Raw genomic sequence first — 13,429 nt, forward strand, 5'->3', positions numbered from 1 at the left:
CAGACCATTCTTGTTATACTAACAGTGGCTGGACTTTTTCTGGACAGACTTCTTAAACTATGTTTTTTTTCTTTGTGTGCATACCGATGATCAAGTTTAATTTATAAATCTGGCACAGTTAAAGATGAACAGTAATCACAAAATAGAACATTTATAACAATATACTAAAGTTACACGAATGTGGTCTTTCTCTTTCAAAATCTGGTTCTACTGTCCTCACCTTCTCACTTAAGTGAAGGACCGTGAGGCTTTTCTCTGGGGTCTGTACGTCACCGTCATCACTGCTCCTGCAGTTTGGGGCCATTGCTAAACACAGTGAGGGTTACTTGAACACGGGCACTGCGGTTCCAGGAATCTTTATCTGATAACCGAGACGTACTAAGCCTGTGTGGAAGGGATGACTCATGCCACTAGCAGGATGAAGAAGGGTGCCTGGGACTTCGTCCTCCTACCCAGGCCAGTGCACGATTGAAAACTTAGGAGGTGTGGGTTTCAGGAGTTCACATCAGTGTTCTCAGAATACTGTCCAGCACAGGTGCTGACACGGCGGATAAGGGGAGGCCAGAGCGTACACGTCCCGTGTTTTCTTCATCCCTTCGTTCATCAGTGGACACTTAGGTTGTTCCTGTGTCTTGGCCACTGGTAAATGCTGCTGTGAAAATGGGGGCACACGTGTGTTCTTGAATTAGTGTCTTCATTTGCTTTGGATAAACAGCCAGGCATGGAATTACTGGATTTTACATGGTAGTTCTGTTTTTAATTTTTTGAGGTACCTCCATACTGTTTTCCATGGTGGCCGTACCGATTTACATTCCCACCGGCACAGCACAGGGGATTCCCTCCTCTCCACATCCTCACCAACACTCGTTATTTCTTAATCTTTTGATGATAATTCTAACAGGTGGGAGGTTGTGTTGCATTTCTGTTTCCAGGATGATTATGGATATTGAGCATCTTCATGTAGCTCTTGGCCATCTGTATGTCTAGTTTGGGTGGGTGTCTATTCAGAACCTCTACCCATTTTTAACTGGATTGTTTGGATTTTTCTTTTTCTTTTCTTGCTGTTGCGTTATATGAGTTCTTTAAACAGTTGGGCTGTTAACTCCTTATCAGATATGGGATTTGCAGGTATCTGTGCCATTCTGTGGGCTGCCTTTTCATCCTGTTGACTGTTTCCTTTGCTGTGCAGAAGCTTTTCAGTTTGAAGTCGTCCCACTTGTTATTTGTGCTTTTGTCGCCTTTGTTTTCAGTGTCAAATCCAAAGCACCATTGCCGGAACGGATGTCAGGTAGCTCACTGCCCGTGTTTTCTTCCCGGAGTTCTGTGGTTTCTGATCGCACATTCGAGTGTGACACTCACTTTGAGTTAATTTGTATGGGGTAAGATAGTGGTCCATTTTCACTCCTTGGCACGTGGCTGTTCAGATTTCCTAATACCACTTACTGAAAAGACCCTCCTGACCCCATTGTATATGCTTGGCTCCTTTGATATAAAATAACTGGCCATGTATGTGTGGGTTTATTTCTGGGCTCTTTATTCTGTTCTGTTAAGCTATGTGTCTTCTATTGCCAAAACCATACTGTTCTCATTGGTGCCCCTTTGTAACAGAGTTTGAAATCAGAGAGAGTGGTGCTTCCTGGTTTGTTCTCTCTCAGGATTGCTTTGACTGTTCATTAGGGGGAGGGTTGCATTGCCATAAATTTTAGGATTATTTCTTCTATTTCTTTGAAAACCACCATTGGAATTTTCATGGGGATTGCATTGAATCTATAGATTGTTTGAGGTAGTATAGGCATTGTAACAATATTAAATCTTCCAAACCACGAGCATGGAAAATGTTTCCCTTTTTTTTTGTCTTCTTTAATTTCCTTCATCAATGTCTTATAGTTTTCAGTGTACAAGTTTTTTTCCTCCTTGGTTAAATTTATTCCTAGATACTTTACTTTTTTCGTTGCAGTTGTAAATCGGATTGTTTTCTTAATTTCTCTTTGCGGTAGTGGGTTATTAATGTATAGAAATGTAACAGATTTCTGTATATTGATTTTACAACCTGCAACTTAATCCAATTCATTTAGAGTTGTAATAGTTTTTTGGTGGTCTTTAGAGTTCTAATATAATATCTAGAGTTCTACTTCCTTTCCATTTTGGATGTCCTTTATTGCTTTTTCTTATCTAATTACTCTGGCTAGGATTTCCAATACTCTGTTGAGTAAGTGACAAGAGTGAGCATCCTTGTCTCATTCCTGATCTTAGAGGAAAAACTTGTAGCTTTTCCCGAGTGTGATGTTAGCTGAGGGCTTGTCATATATGGCTTCTATTGTGTGGAAGTACATTCCCTCCATACTCATTGTCTCAGGAGCTTTAACCGTAAATAGGCGTTGAAGTTTGTCATGATTTTTTTTTTGCCTTTATTGAGATGGTCATATGTTGTTTATCCTCCATTTTGTTAATGTGGGATATCACATAAATTGGCATTTGGATACTGAACCATCCTTGTATCCCTAGAATATATCTGACTTGATCACAGGGTGTGATTCTTATAGTGGATGGTTGAATTTGTTTTGCTATTATTTTGAAGATTTTTTTACACCTCTGTTACCATATATATTCGTCTGTGACTTTGTTTTCTTGTGGAGAGTTGTCTGGCACAGCTCTCAGAATGATGCCGGCCGTGTAAAATGGGTTTGTGAGTGTTCTCTCATTTTTGGGAAGGTTTTGAGGAGTATTGGCATTAATTCTTTGACTCTTTGGTAGAATTTACATTTAAAGCCATTTGGTCCTGGACTTTTATTTGTTGGGAAGTTTTGGATTACTGATTCAGTCTCCTTACTGGTAATCAACCATTCACATATTCTATTTCTTTATGATTCAGTCTTGGGAAAAGGTTAGATACCTCTAGGAATTTATCCATTTATTCAAGATTGTCCAGTTTGTTGGCATGGGGTTGTGGTAGTCTCTTGTGAACCTTTGTATTTCTGTAGCATCAATTACGATCTCCTCTCTTCCATCTCTCATTTTATTTGAGACCCGTCCCCCACTCATGAGTCTAGGCAAAAGTCTGTTTTATGTGTTCAGTAAACCAGTTCTTGGTTTCATTCCATTGTCTTTTGTAGTCCCTGTTTCATTTATATCTGCTCCGACCTTTGTTATTTCCTTCTTTCTACTAACTTTTTGGGCTTTGGTTTTCTTTTTTTATTTTTTTGAGGTAGAAAGTTAGGTTGCTTGAGATTTTTGTTTGTTTCTTGAGGTAGTCACTTACATTCGTTCTTTGCACTGCATTTGCTGCATCCCATAAGTTTTGCTTGTGTTGTATTTCCATTTTCATTTGTCTCAGGATTTTTTTTTTTAGTTTCTCTTTTGAGTTCTTTGTTGACTCTTTGGTCGTTCAGTAGCACGTTGCTTAATCTCTGTGTATTTTTGAATTGTTTTCTCATAACTGATTTCTGGTTCACATTATTGTGGTTGAAAAAGATGCTTGGAATGATTTGTCTTCTTAAGACTTGTTTAGATTTGTTTTTTGCCCTTGCTTTTTTTAAAATTTAATTTATTTATCTTTAGAGGGGAAGGAGACCGGGAGAGAAACATCAATGTATGGTTGCCTTTCGTGCGTCCCCTGCTAGGAGTTGGCCTGCAACCCAGGCATGTGCCCCGACTGGGAATTGAACCTCGATCCTCTGGTTCACAGGCCTGTGCTCAATCCACTGAGCTACACCAGCCAGGGCTGCCCTTTCTTTTAATGTATTATCTGCCCAGGAGAATATTCCATGTGCACTAGGGAGGAAATGCGAATTATGTTGCTTTGGGATGCAGTGTTCTGTACGTGTCTGCTGTGCTGATCTGATTGCACGTGTCTTTGCAGGCAGGTGGTTTCCTGTTCTTCTGGGTGGTCTGTCCATTACTTGTCTAAGTAGGTACGAATTTCCCATACTATTATTGCTATGCTGTATATTTTTTCTTTCTTTAGGTGTATTTATATTTTCTTTATATATTTATGTGCTCCTGTGTCAGTTGCATAAAAATGTACGAACGTTACTATCTTCTTGTTGGATTGACCCCTTTTTCATTATGTAACTCCTGGCTTTGTCTTGCCATAATCTTTGTTTTGAAGTCTATTTTGTCTGGAGTGTAAGTGTCGCTGCCTCCGCTTTCTTTTGGGTTCCATTCAGATGAAATATCTTTTCCCGTTCCTTCATTTTCAGTCTGCGTGTGTCCTCACACCTGAAGTATCTTGTAGACAGCACGTGGATGGGTTTTTGTACCCATTCAACACTCGGCCTTTTGATTGGAGTTTTCAGTCCAGTTACGTTTAAGGTGATTCTTGCTGAGTGAGTGCATGCTGACACTTTGTTGCTTTCTGGCTGTTTTGTAGTTCTGTCACTGTTTCTTTGTGGCTTGCTGATTCTCTTTGATGGCGTGCTTAGATTTCATTCTCATTTTCTTTTGTGCGTGTACTCTAGGTCACACTTTACATTTTTATCTTGTGTATTCTTTAACTAGTTCCTGTAGTTAGCTATTTTTGCCACTTTAAAAATTTTTATACTTGCTTTATAAGTGATTAATTCGGTACTCTTACTATACATTTACCTTTATGAGTATAACTTATGCCTTCATATGTTTTCCTATTACGAATTAGTGCCTTTTTTCAGTTTTAAGACGGCCCTTGAACATTTCTTGTAAGGTTGGTTTAGTGGTGATGAATTTTTAGATTTTGCTTGTCTGGAGAACTGTCCTTTGATACGAATCTTTGCCAGAGTTGGGGGAAAACCCCAAAGTCTAAATTTAGGATCGATTGCCAAGAAATGACACACAGCTTTATTCAAATCCATGACAGCTTTAATAGGAGAACCTTACATATACGGGCAAAGCCGCTGCCCCCAGTGGTGGCGGGCTGGCAGGAATCCACACCCTTCCCAAGGCAGAGTTCCTTTTCAAAGGGGGTTGGTAGCACAGCCAGATGGCGGATAGTGGTACAGACCTCCCAAGAGAACAGTGTATCACTAAGTCAAAAGAAAAGTTAGGAGACACCATTGGGAATTTGTTACCCTCTGCACATTCGTTTGTCTCTGCCTTTGGGCTGCGTTTGGTTGTCTGGGTAGTCAGCCCAGTGTGAGGTCACAGAGCGTTCAATATCTGCCAGACTCCTTTGCTGTGGGAGCCGTACCGCATCCCTGAAGCGAGTTCCCCTGCAGCCAGGCAGAGCGTTCTTGCTTGGAAGCGTTTTTTCTTTCGCTCCTTGGAACACATCACGCTCCTCCTTCTGGCTTGCAGGGTTCCTGCTGAGGACGTGTTCATAGTTTTATGGAGGTTCCCTTACATGAACCACTTGTGTTTCTCTCACTGCTTTTAAGATTCTTTTAACTTTTTTTTTTGCATTTTATTTATAATTTGTCTTGGAGTGGGTTGCTTTGGGTTCCTCTTATTTGGAACGTTATGAGCTTCCTTCATTAGTATGTCCGTTTCCTTCCCCCAGGTAAGGGACGTTTTCAGCCGTTATTTCTTCAAATAAGTTTTCTCCTCCCGTCTCTCTCTGTCACTCTCCCCCACCAACTCTCCCACCCTAGGACCCCTGTAATGCAAGTGGGAGTCCACTTGATGTGGTACTGTAGTTCCTTAAACTCTCTTTGCTTTTTACATTCTCTTGTTCTTGATTCTCTGGGTCATTTCCTCTGCTGTCTCTAGGGCACTGGTGCTTGTGCTTCGTCCAGTCTGCTGTCCAACCCTTGTAGTACGTTTTTCAATTCAGTTACTGTATTCCTCTGTACTGTGAATTGTTTGGTACGTTCTTAATTTTTTGTCTCTTTGCTGAAGTCCTCACTGTTTCTCCGTTCTCCTCTTGAGTTCACTGAGCATCTCTATGACCACCACTTTGAACTCTGCATCAGGTAGATGAGTTCATTTCGTTTTTTTTTCTTCTGAAGTTTTATCTTATTCTTTCATTTGGAACATAGTTCTTAACTCTCTGTGTTGGTTTCTATGCATTAGATGAAACAGCCACCTCTGCAGTCTCGAAGGGCTGGGTTTGTGTGGTGGGGATGTTAGTGTTGACCCTGCCGAGCTCTCTCTGCCTCTCAAGCCTTTGTGGCTGTCCAAGCAGCAGGCGCTTTTAGTGTTAGCAGCTTCCGTGGTTGGCAGAGTGCCGAGAACAGTCCGTGTCTCAGAGGAGAACATCGTGGCACCTGGGTCTGTGCCGACTGGAAGCCAGACCCTCGGGCTGCGGCTTTTAAAGAACACAAATGTATATGCAACCCTGTTCTCTGGGGCTGGAAGTGCCAGCTCCCCTGGCCGCCAGAGCCAGGCAGTCAGGAGGTGTTTCCTGAGCGGGAGTCACAAAAATAGGGGTGCAGGATGTGTGTAAGCTCCCTTCTAGGACATGCCAGTGAGGGAGAGGGGGCGTGCAAAGACAGCATCCCAGGCTCATGTCCCTTAGGAGTAGCTCCGTAGCCTCTTAGTGTGCGCCCAACCTGAAGCCGGCCACGGAGGGCGCGGCTGTAGGATGAGCAGTGGAGCCCCTGACACAGCAAAGCCATGGGTGGGTTTCTGCAGTCTGGGCAGTGCCTGGGGGCAGGAGCCTGCTGAGAACTGCCTCTCCAACTGGCCCAGTCTCCTGGGACCCGGGAAGGCAAGGCAGTCCAGGGGTGCACCCCGAGAAACAAGCTGTGGTGCCTGGTCGTGCAGAAGCTCCCCTCTGGGAGACAGTGGCACTCTGGACACAGCAGGGAGAGCACAGGGGTGGGGCCCACTGGCTGGAGCACACAGCACGCACCTGCTGAAAAAGGGAAGGGAAAGGGGGGAAGGAGAAGGTAGTGCCCACCGGCTTTAGAAAAGCAAAGGGTGAAAACATGGAAGAGGGTGCCTGTCAGAAGGCTGGAGTTGGGGTGGGGACCATCAGCTGTGACAGGCAGGGGGATGGCAGGAGGGTGGTGGCACCCGGCCTCCATCCCCAGGGAGAGGCTCGGCAGGCCCCAGCCCCACAGGCTGACATGTCGCAATTAGCAAGTGGATTTCTTCCCATAAAGGCTGGTGTGGTTCAAGGCTGCTCTTGCGCTGGGCCCTGGGGTAGGTGGGTCCGCACGGGGCCCGTTTAAGGGCCATGCCTCAGTTTGCCACAGCCCCACCCCCACCCCCGGGTTCCATGGCTGTGAGCCCAGTTGGTCTTCAAAGCCAGGTGTTTGGAGGGTTCACCTCTCAGGTGCTGGTCTTCAGTCTGGGTTCCCAGGAAGAAGCCCCAGGTTCCGTTTCCTTCCTGGTGTGGGTGGCCACGCCAGCAGTGGGGGTCATGGTGAGATGTGTGTTGGGGTCTCCTGCCTGCTTTGATGCGGTCTCCCTTCACTTCCCATACGTGAAGGGGACCTGCCACCGGATCCTAAGATTTTCCAGAAGAAATTCTTCCATGTGTAGCTGCAGGTTTGCTGTGTCCATGGAAAGAGGATATTTTTCTCAGTGTCCAGAATTTTCCTGGGTTGCCATGTTGAATCAGAACCAATCGTTTCTTCTGACAGTGCGATCCAAAATTAATTTAATGTTTGCTGACTATAAAAACAAACTGAAAGCATGCATTCATATTTTAAAAATTTTTAATACAGGAGTTTATACAAGAAACCGAAACTTTCGGCTGTATAAGTCATCAAAAGTTGGAAAACTCGTGGTTCTGGAGATTGCTGAAGATAACACATTTTCTGTTCCACGGTCAAACGATATTTCTGAGGAAAATCAGTATTTCCTGTCTTCTTTGGTCAGCAACATCAGGTACGTGGTGTCATAGGTCGACCCCTGCATGTTCCCAAGTGGGAAGCAGTGGGTGGCACTCAACAGTGCAGACTTGTAAATTCTGTGCATTTGTTCTACTTTAAAAAAAAGGAAGTCAGTTTCTAAAAATCTAGGTTACTGTTTTCTTTTGTTTAAATTTATTTTCTAACCACTTACTACTCTGCGTCCTTTTAGCATTGTATTTTAAATATTCCAGTTTTTCTAAAATGACTAACATTTCTATGAAGAAAATAAAAATTAGTTTTATTGTATTTGGAAATGATTACTATTAACCTATTTTTTATATATGCACATACATATAATTTACATAACTCCTTCACTCGAAAAATATTTCTTGAGATTATATGGTATGTCACCTGCTTTATCCGCTCAACATGTCATGAATATTTGCCAAGTTAATAATTTGCCAGCAGTTAATTGTAAATAAAACCTTTAACACCTATATAATTTTCCATTATATTGTCCTACCTTTGTTTGTTCCATTGTGGAACATTCGGTTTTACATGTTTTGGTCATTTTTAAGAAGCGTGAAAGACATCTTTCAACAGAACTACTTGCCTTCCCCCCCTTGATTCTGGGCTAGTAATTTTGGTCAGTACAGAACAGCGGGATCACACCCGATGGCCTCGCTAACTTGCTCTTCTTTGCCTTCCCTAGATAAAGTCTTGGAGAGAAGGCTGTAGCTGTCTAGTCTCCTCCCTCTCCTCTCTCCCTTCCCCTCTCTCTAAAATCAGTGAGCCTGTCCTCAGGTGAGGAGCTGAGAAAGTGTACTCACAGCAGTGCCTGGCACACAGTATCTGCTCAGTAAATGCTATAGTGAGTGGTAGAGGCCTCTGAGGTTCTGGAAGTGCTATGGAAGTGGTGTAAAAACTATGGGACAATTGCTGCCTTCCGGTTGGCAGGTCAGAGTAAGATCGCACTCCATCATGAATGGAAAAGCCGCCTGGGTGGCCTGTGGTGCAGCCTAAAGTGCATGATTTTGGTTTTGGTTTTTTTTCATTTTTAAAGATTTTATTTATTTATCTTTAGAGGGGAAGGGAAGGAGAGAGGGAGAGAGATATCAATGTGTGGTTGCCTCTTGTGTATCCCCTCCTGGGAACTGGCCTGCAACCCAGGCATGTGCCCTGACTGGGAATTGAACCGCGATCCTCTGGTTCGCAGGCCCACATTCAATCCACTGAGCTACACCAGCCAGGGAAGGCAAAATTCTTTACAGTTATGCCTGCGTCTTTAATTGCAGTTCATTTTGACCCATTTTTCTCTTTGCTCTCATCCCTTCCTATTATTCACACTTTTACATCATTGCAACAAAGATTCAAAGGCTCTGGATGTCTGGGGAGCAGAATTGTACTTCATTCCGTAGCGGCACCTGTCCCAGAGTCCTCTGAGTCACTCTGGTTGAGGGAGGGATTTCAGCTGATCGCCAAAGGACTCCGTTCATGCGGGTATCATTGGTGCTTTTTTGGCAAATGTGGCTTGCCCTAGAACAACAGCTGTTGAACAAGGGATTTTAATGCGGAACTGTCTGAAACTGTTTCCTTTCTGTAGTCATGTCTCTTCAATGCGAATACAATGTGATTTTGTTTCCTGAACGTATTTATTTCTTCAGATTCTCAGCTACTTTACAAATTCTTACCTGTGACACACCCAAGGATAAACAAAGACATCCTGGGCATTTTAATAGTACCACCACATCAGGTAATTTTAGACAAATTGACTTCTTATAAAAATTTAAGGACACTAAATCTATTTTGCCTTTAAAAATCTTAAGTATTTATATCTACTGATCTTTTACACTGTCTAGGTTTCTATCCAACCTGAATATAAAGATATTTTTAAAGGTTAATCACTAATTTTCATTTTATAGCATTTTTCAAAAAATATGAAAATAACATAGTTTGTAAAAGATAAACATGTATCAACATAAAAAAACTAGAAGTTCTACGCCTCCCTCTTCTCCCAAAGGCTGGTAGCCACTGTTAGAAGTTCCCACTTAACCGTATTTTGCTGTGTATAACGCGCACTCACATTTTTATGCACATTGTACATGGGATTATCATGCCCATTATTCATCATACCTATGTATAGTGAGCATCCTTACTTTCCCCTCAAAAATTTGGGGAAAGTGTTGCACATTATACATAGCAAAATACAGTAACCAGGAGTTTTCCCTGTATTTCTAGTATTATGGAGAATGTCTTCATTTTTTTAATGGCTGCATAGTTTTTCATAAGATACATTGTACATATTATTCATTCCTATATTGAAGAACATACAACAGGGTTTTTTCCCCAAGATTTCATACATTAACTCTCCAGAGAACATTTTTATATACATATTTTGGGCTATTACTTGTAATAGTGAAAAAGTGAAAACAATGTAAGTGTACGATAAAATAGGATTGATTACATAAGTCTCTGTAGTTATTAACTTTATAAAGCCTGTATTATATGGAAAGTGTCCATTTATGATGTTAAGAGAGAAAGTAAGTCAAGTTGTAAGTCAAGAATGATGTCAAGTTGTATGTGGAACATGATCCCAAGTTTATTAAAAAATATAGACAACCTATTGTTTATTTTCTTCTGATTAGCAGTTATTTCTAGACAATGACTGGAGTTTACTTCTCTCTGTTCTGCTTTAATATACTTTCCGAATTTTCCCCAGTCATGTACGTTACCTCTGTAAGTAAAATATGGGCTTCAAGAAAAGTAGATTATTCTGTCTTTAAACACTGGGTGAGCCTTGAAATAAATTGCTCTCAGGTATTCCAGTGGATTCTCAGATACCGAATGTAACTGAACTGTCAGTGCCCGGCAGCTGGTACCACCAGCGTGCACACCTGCACTGAGCAAGTCCAGCTTGTGACTGTTGGCCGAGATGGGACCCACACCACAGGGGACCGTGGGGCGACCCAGTACAGGAGTGGGGTAGGATTCAGCTTGAGTTAGGCGCTTTTGAGGAGGCTCCGTCAGGGACAGTTCTGTCATTGAGTATCTTGATAAATCTTATCGAGAAAGAAGGCACCCTCCAGGGAGACAGAAGCTGCACTTGGTAAACAGACAGCCGTTCCTTACATCACACAAGATAAGGGGCAGTTGGCCGTTTTTGTGGCTTGGGAAATGTCCATCTGTTTTGTCTGTGTTCAGACAGGATTAGAGTTCTTGTTTCTGTCCTGAATTGCCACGGCCACAGGAGGGCCTTACCAGATGGGGAAGTTCCGTGGAAGGTTATGCTTAGCAGATGTTGTGAGAGGGCGGAGCTCTGAGTGTGAGGCCAGCTGCTGAATGCAAGGGGCTGCAACTGACATGACTATAAATGCCTTTCCTAATAACCAGCTGACATTCGACTTAATTGGGAGGTTTGAATTCTGCTGGCTCCCCTATAGGATAATAATACATGGCTGGCTAAAAGGCAAATTGCAAAAAAAGGGTGGGAAGGAAGGTAACCTGTGATTTTACCGAACAACTTAAATCAAAATTTAACTCAACTTTTAGCCACTATAATTTATAATTCATTTTTCTCTATATTGCAGTAGAAAACATGGGAGGTTTTCAGGGTTCGCCCTACCCTGAAATTGATCAATTTGTTCTTTCTTTGGTGAATAAGAATGGCATTAAAGGAGGTAAAGATAATCTTATTCTTTATTAACTGTTACATTATAAAGTAATACTGCCTTTAGAAACTTTTAAAAATATATAGTGTATAGTTATTTTTAGACAGAGGGGAAGTGGGGGGAGGAGAGTGAGAAACATCAATGTGTGGTTACCTCTTGTGCGCCTCCTACTGGGCATGTGCCCCGACAGGGAATTGAACCTGCAGTCCTTTTGGTTCGCAGGCCAGCGCTCAATCCACTGAGCCACACCAGCCAAGGCTGAAACTTTTTGTTTGCGTTTTAGGAATTCGGTGTTGGAACTACTTTTTTCAAGAGCAATTACTGGTTTATGACATTTGTAAATATCGCTGGTGTGAAAATATTGGAAGAGCCCACAAAAGTAATAATATCATGTAAGTAATTTTGTTAATTAATGAATTCTGTATAATCAATATATTAGTGAATTTTTAATTTCTAATGTTGAGAATATACAAATGACTTTTAGTTACAATTCAGTTTGTAGCTTGTGTTATATTTAATTAGCAAATTTTAATTATGACCTTCCATCCAGCACCTGTCTCCTCTATTTGTACTGTACTTGCTGAGCGAATCCCACACACAGTAGAATGTTGAGAAGACCACACACAGTGCAGTGGGGGCTGCCAGAAACGGGACAGTGGAGGAACGCAGGGGACACGTGTCTCCCCTCTCTGCCCCTTGCCCTGACACCTAGTACAGTCTCAGTGGAAACGGAGCCGGTCTGGGCGGGAAGGAAACCGCTCAGGGTCTGGAGCTGGAGTTTAGTCGTGTTAACCTGTTCAAGACCCGCAGTGCTGAACGCCTGCTGCAGAGGCCGGGCCCTGTTTCGGGGGCCAGGCCCTGTTTCGGGAGGGAGCTATGTTTTTCTTGTTTCTTTTTTTTTTGTAAATGCCCTGACAGTAGAAGAAATATGAAGTAAAACCAGATGCAGAATTTTAAATAAAAGGGTATGGTTAGAATAGGAATGAAATAGAAAACCAGTAAGTCACGTGGCCAGAAAGCCAGAAGCCACACTCGGTGGCAGGTCCAGAGGTAAACTCACACACGTAGATTCATTCAGTTAAAATGGCTTCAAAAGCTGTATGCTCAATACGCAACACTATAACACAGAAAAACACAACACAAAGTAACACCCCTAGTCCCAGAGGCAGCCAGAACTATGGTTATGGTTTTGGCGTCTCTCTGTAGACTTTTTCTATGCATAGTTTACCGGAAGATTACCATACGATGGCCATTGTTTAACTTTTTTTAAATGGTCAGGATGCTATGTATTTCTTTCTGAAGAATTACTGGGCTGTATTATGTAGCCACAATCTAGTCTTTTCCTTAACTGTGAAATACACATGTAAAAGCATGTGCGTCACACACACGTACAAAGACTAACATTACAATGACCCCCTCGTCACACCTGCCACCCTCGGAAACGGAACATGACCGACCCTCAGAAGCACCTTGTGCGTCCAGCCCCAATTTATTCTTCTTTCTCTGGGGCTCAGAGATAATAGCTTTTGTCCTGAATTTTGTGTTCCTCTTTCTCTTGCTTTTTAATGTTTTTTCCCCCATATATATTTGTATCCCCAAGTAAAGTATTATTTCATTTTACATGTTTTTAATGTTGAGTAAATGGTGCCCTTCGACCCACTTTTTGGCCAACATTGTACTTGTAAGGCTCATCCGTAGGGCACACAGCTGCCCCTCGTTTCCCATTATTGCGTAGACGCCGTTACGTAACCGCGCCAGCTTAGCTGTCCTGCTGTGGACGTCTGGCTTGCTGTTGTGCATAATTAAGCTACACATTGTGTATAGTGCTTGTACACATTGCCTAGTGCACAGAAGTTTCTCAAAATATGTTATCTAAAACCAGATTTGCTGTCATAGACCATGCACATATTTAATTTTACTGGAAAACAGTTATCTACCCAAACAGTCGGTCTAATTTGTACTCTCACCAGCAGTTTTCAGGCTTTCTACTGCTCCACATTGTCACCACGCGTTAGTGTTGTCAGGGTTAAAACTCGTGGTTGGCGCGTC

The 13,429-nt window shown here is 42.4% G+C and overlaps 1 protein-coding gene across 7 annotated transcripts in view; it reads left to right on the plus strand.

Annotated features, from left to right (window-relative positions):
* PRIMPOL (primase and DNA directed polymerase) overlaps positions 1–13,429 on the plus strand; it is a 43,565-nt gene that overhangs the window by 20,482 nt on the left and 9,654 nt on the right. For 6 of the 7 annotated variants that reach the window (XM_037055158.1, XM_037055159.1, XM_037055163.1 and 3 more), the window contains 4 exons: positions 7,584–7,746; positions 9,377–9,465; positions 11,300–11,389; positions 11,664–11,772. In XM_037055158.1, the coding sequence (XP_036911053.1) occupies positions 7,584–7,746; positions 9,377–9,465; positions 11,300–11,389; positions 11,664–11,772 (451 nt within the window). The remainder of the gene's footprint in view (positions 1–7,583; positions 7,747–9,376; positions 9,466–11,299; positions 11,390–11,663; positions 11,773–13,429) is intronic. The other variant, XM_037055162.1, reaches the window with a different exon arrangement.

The sequence above is a fragment of the Sturnira hondurensis genome, unplaced genomic scaffold (genome assembly GCF_014824575.4).
Source record: "Sturnira hondurensis isolate 20B ecotype Veracruz unplaced genomic scaffold, ASM1482457v3 Scaffold0008640, whole genome shotgun sequence".
Lineage (NCBI taxonomy): Eukaryota > Metazoa > Chordata > Mammalia > Chiroptera > Phyllostomidae > Sturnira > Sturnira hondurensis.